Source organism: Cariama cristata, unplaced genomic scaffold (assembly GCF_000690535.1).
Source record: "Cariama cristata isolate BGI_N322 unplaced genomic scaffold, ASM69053v1 scaffold36753, whole genome shotgun sequence".
Taxonomy (NCBI): domain Eukaryota; kingdom Metazoa; phylum Chordata; class Aves; order Cariamiformes; family Cariamidae; genus Cariama; species Cariama cristata.
This window is the reverse complement of record NW_009610773.1, coordinates 13,607-18,606: the sequence shown is the minus strand read 5'-3', so window position 1 is coordinate 18,606 and position 5,000 is coordinate 13,607. Positions and strand designations below refer to the sequence as shown.

Genomic DNA, 5,000 nt, shown 5'->3' with positions numbered 1-5,000 from the left:
TGGCTTCTCCAGTCATCTGATGTGGTGTGGCTTATGAGCACTACAGCTGCACGTTCAGAAAAACTCAGTTATTAGAGAACACCCAAACCATCCATTGCTGCCACAGAAATCCTTTTGGTAAGAAAATTCAAATAAAATAGGGAAGAATACTGAAGTATTTTAGGAAGGCAATGATGAAGGAATGACACACTCATAAGAGGATTAATTGTATTCTGCAAATAGGAAAGCAAGTAACCTTCCATTTGTTACTAACCTAAGAAAGTACCCTTTTCATAAACATATGGAAGCATTAAAAAAAGAAAAACCATTATTTTGTAACTTTGAAGCTTGTATTGAGTTACATTTCATCCTTTCAAAATTTGCTTGTTATCTGCCAAGACTGTTCTGCAGTGTTTCTAGCTTCCACGCCAGACCAAATGAACAGAGAATGGAGTAAATTAACTGCCTAAGAGCTAGAAAGCGGAGCTTGCCCGCTGACTTTAGCATACTATACAACAACAAGTACTTTTCATTAATTCATTATTGGCAAACCAGCAAACAGATAGGAACAGATGAAACTATGCATCATTTTATCTAAAATTTAGAATGCAGAGCTTAACTGAGAGAGCATGTCCCCTCACCTATCATATCCAAAGGTGCTTTGATGTCATCGTTAGAGAAAAATTATCTTTCAGTGAATCTGAGGTATGGAGTTCATGCTTTACACAGACCTGCTCAATGATTCATTAGCAAAACAGACATTACATATTGTCTTTAAAGGTTACAGCACAGTATTTACTTAACAGCAGAATGCAACAGTTTGTCTAAAAAGAAGACCGCATACATCAAAATCAAACTTACGCAGATACAAAACAAAGCCCTTGAAACAGAATACCTGATAAAACGAGAAACTTTAAATTCATTAATCAGTCAAATTAATTAGAAAAAATGGCTTGGAGGAAAGGTAAGTTCAGGAAGTAACAGTATTCTGTGCAGCAAACACAGATTTTACAAAAATGACAGAGTCATCTTAAAATGAGCCTCTTAATTTAAAATACCCACTGGCAACAACACCACCCCATTCCGCTTAAGACTTCCATCATATTATGATGCTAAGTATCTTATTTACAAGTCAAGGGAGAAAAACCTTCGAGCTTATGAACAAATAGCACCCACCTCCTTTCCCGTAGGATAAAAGTTTGGATGAACATGTATTGGCGGAGCGATCGGAAAGGCAAAGGCAGCGAGGTCCTAGACCAGAAACGCCGGGTGCTCTCTGCTTTAGCAGGTCAGCCCAGACGAACAGCTGCAGTGCTCTTATTGCCAGTGAAGCCAAACAAATTTTTGGCAGTTATAAAAAAAATCATGCCCATTTATATATAACCAAGCTATCAACATGGCTTTAGTGTTGCAAACTCTGGATGCCCCAATTAAGGGAGAATTTCTAGACTAGGGTATCATGCTGCTATCTGGAGGGGTTGAGGAAGGGATCTGGAATTGCAGTGTAATCCAAGCAATGAAGAACCAACAGAGACCAGAGGTGTGCAGGGATTAAGTATTCCCCTTTTCGGAGGGGGGACAAAAAAAAAAAAGTCACCTTTGAAAAGCAAGAATATGCTTTCATAATCCAAGCACCTGAGCTCTACCAGCTCGCACTGTCCCTTTATTGCTTCTGGAGGTCAGTATGTTATACTGGTTTTGGTTTTTTTGTTTGCTAAAAAACAACCAAGCGACATACAGTGATTTTTGGAGCTATTAATAGAAATCACACCTGAACTCTTTTAAACGTACCACAGTACTTAGTTACTCCTGAGCTGTCAATGTTTGCAATGTGTAACATTGGTAAAAATAGGAAAAGTCGGCAAAATGCACCCCCCACCAAAAAAAAAAAAAAAAAAAAAAAAAAAAAAGAAAACAAGAGAAAAGCTTTTTCCAGCTGTAACATCTGTTAAGTCTAACTAGCTGACAAGTGCTTCTGATGAAACGCGCTTGCCAGAACACTACATAGGAGGAGGAGGGACTTTATGGAGGAGGGAACGCAAGCTATTTTTCTCCTTCCCTCACCCACAAAACGCACAATTACCATTTGCAAACCACAAAGAAACAACACAGCATCCAGATAACATGCAACACGAGGTGATTTCACGGGCCGACGCTGTTGCACATAGTTATCTCTGGGTCGTTACCTGCGGCAGTATAACAGGAGCGCATGCTATCCCAGCAAATGATTCTGGAAAATGTAGGTCCCTTTCCCATTCATCAGTTTCTGTGTTGTACACCTGCACAATGCTTGTAACATTGTTCAGATGCCAATTGTACCCTCCTACGATATAAATCTTCTTTTCTAGTAAACAACAGCCAGCTTCCGACTGACCTGCACGCATAGGGCTCACCGTTGTCCATTGGTCTGTTTCAGGCACGTAATATTCCACAGCCAAAACATCAAAACAACGGTCAACATGGTCCATGCGGCCTCCCAGAGCGTAAATCCTATTATTCGCACTCACCATGGCATGCAGAACTCTGGGTTCATTCATCGGCGTTTTAAACTCCCACTGATCCATGGCGGGGTCGTAACAGTGCAGGGCTTTTTTGTCTTCCACCGAAATGCCATACCCACCTGATATGTACAACTTGTCTCCTACTGTGGCTCCAGCGTGCCCCCACGTCCTGCGTTTCAGGGAGCACACATAAGTCCACTCGTTATTTTTGGGGCAGTACTTCTCTACGGAGGCCAAGCTCCCGGACCGGTTCCTCCCACCGGTGGCATACACCATGCCATGAAGGACGTTGAGCTGGAACTGGATCCTGCTCTCCTGCATGGCCTGGATGCGCAGCCACTGGTTCAGGTGCGGATCGTAACGGTAGCAGATATCCACAGCTCCCTCGCCGCTCCGGTACTGCAGGTGCTGCCCTCCTACAATGTAGACAAAGTTATCGAGCACGGCCACGCAAGAATGGCTGCTGCCCACCTCCATCTCCGTCAGCTCCTTGAACTGGCGCACGCTGGCGTCTGGCAGGTAGTAGACCTTGCAGCTCACAGTGCGGTCGTTATCGGTGTAGGGAGTGCCGCCAAAGGTGATGAGCGAGAGGACATCCGAGCGGATGGAGGTCCGAGGGGACTGCATCTCGTGCTGGCGAAAGGGCAGGATCTGGTAATTGAACGCCTCCAGCAAATACTGCCGGCACAAGACGTCTTCCACCATGATGTCCAAGGTCTGGACGCTGTCCACCAGCTCCGAGGACTTCATCAGCGGGAAGCGGATGTGGCAGAGGACCTGGCTGGCATTGGCACGCCGGGCTGGGTCGTATTGCAGCCAGCGGACGGCAGCACGGAAGAGGTCTATTTCACTGCAGCTTTTCAGCTTATTGCTCTGCAAGAAGAAAACAAGGCGCTCCAGTGGCAGGTGGAGGAAATCCTCTTCCTCGGAGATCTGGAGGAAATGCCTAAAAGTGAATGCATCTACTGATTCCTTCAAGGATGAGAGGCTAAAGGTGGTGGCCATCTGCCCGATATTGAGACACGTCTCTACGCTCATGGCAGACTTCAGAAATTCTTCACAGAGCTCCACAACAGGCACCATCTGGAGGAAGACAGCAGCTCCCAGCACATCCTGAATACAGTCAAGATCAAGAGTCACTTCAGCACTGTACGCAAAGTCTATTATGTGTTTCAGTCCTTTTGCAGATACACCTTTCAGTTCAATCACATCTTGGCTGGCTTCTCTCATCCCGCCTGTGAACATTGCCCTGGAGGTCAAGAACAGAAACAAAAATTTTCCCCCTTTTTAAATACATGTAAAATGATGTATCATTTCAAAAAAAAAAAAAAATTCTGAACATACTGATTCTCTTAGGGAGGATGGGAAAGGGGGGGAATAAATCAAGGCTAAACCTCTAAAAGCCAGGAGAAATTAGAGTATGCAATTACTTACATAAGGCTTGCATAAACAGTGCACTGAGAAGTAACATTCAGCTATCACAAAGTTAAGTTTTTCAGTCCCACTGGCAGCCTAAGAGTGAACCACAGGCCAAAGCTTCAAGAAGTAAGCAGAGCTAGCGGCAGGGAGTGTGGTACGCTGGACACCAGTGAGTCCCTGATATTCAACAACCAAAGGATACAATGGGATCTGCGCCAGCAGAGGTTGGTAATTGGTAACCATACCCCAAAGAGTTCAAGTATGCAGGATTTGCGAGCACAGAGAAGGAGTTCACTTCGGAAGACACCTGTGTTTGGGAACTCGGCGATCCTCAGCTTGCCTGCAGCCCTGCCTTTAGGCAAAGATTTCAGTTAGCCCATTATATCGCAGGCTAGCTACGAAATGGCTTAAATATTGCAGATGCAACACATCTTATGAACAGCTTTGGTAATCACAACAGAACCTCCCCTTCAAGGGTCATTCCCAACGCCTTAAGAAAATAGGAGTTGCAGCCTCTTCAGAAAACCTCTGTCATGTTGCAGTACGACGGCAGGGGGCTAACAGGCAATTAAAAAAAAAAAAACCCAAAAAACAACAGATTTTGTTACAGCACAGCTGCAAGCACATCAGTTGACCAGGCCACGCAGAGATTAGGCTCTAGATCACCTCCTTGGGAGGCTTCTAAATTCCACAGGAAGCACATACCACGCCAAGGACTGCACGCAGACATCTCGTAAACCACTCTCCTACAGCGGTGCTGCATTTCCCAGCTACGGGGCCTGTGGGCGTGATGAGGACATAACTGCACATTTATTTTTTTTTTTAGACGTTTACATTAAATTTCAGCAGTTTTCGTTATATATGGGTAGCTCAGGGGCAAAGGTTTGTGCTCTGTGTGGTATTCAACAAGCGGTAGCAGAGCAGTTGTGGGGAAGCCAAAGTCAAACCAGGTTGCTGGAAGAACTGTGACATGGAGTTTCACCATTCACTGCCATTGTACACACATCACAGCAAAGGCTACGGATTGGCACACAAAAAGACCTTTGAAACTGCTGGCAGCTGCCTGCACATTTTGGGCTGTTTTTTCCACCATCGATAACC

At 44.8% G+C, this 5,000-nt stretch overlaps 1 protein-coding gene across 1 annotated transcript in view; it reads right to left on the bottom strand.

Moving 5' to 3' along the window:
* Nucleotides 1-1,896: 1,896 nt before the first annotated feature.
* Nucleotides 1,897-5,000, bottom strand: part of KLHL26 (kelch-like family member 26) — a 5,225-nt gene continuing 2,121 nt past the window's right edge. The window contains exon 2 of the mRNA XM_009697986.1: nt 1,897-3,729. Coding sequence (XP_009696288.1) covers nt 2,148-3,729 — 1,582 coding nt within the window. The 3' untranslated portion in view covers nt 1,897-2,147. The remainder of the gene's footprint in view (nt 3,730-5,000) is intronic.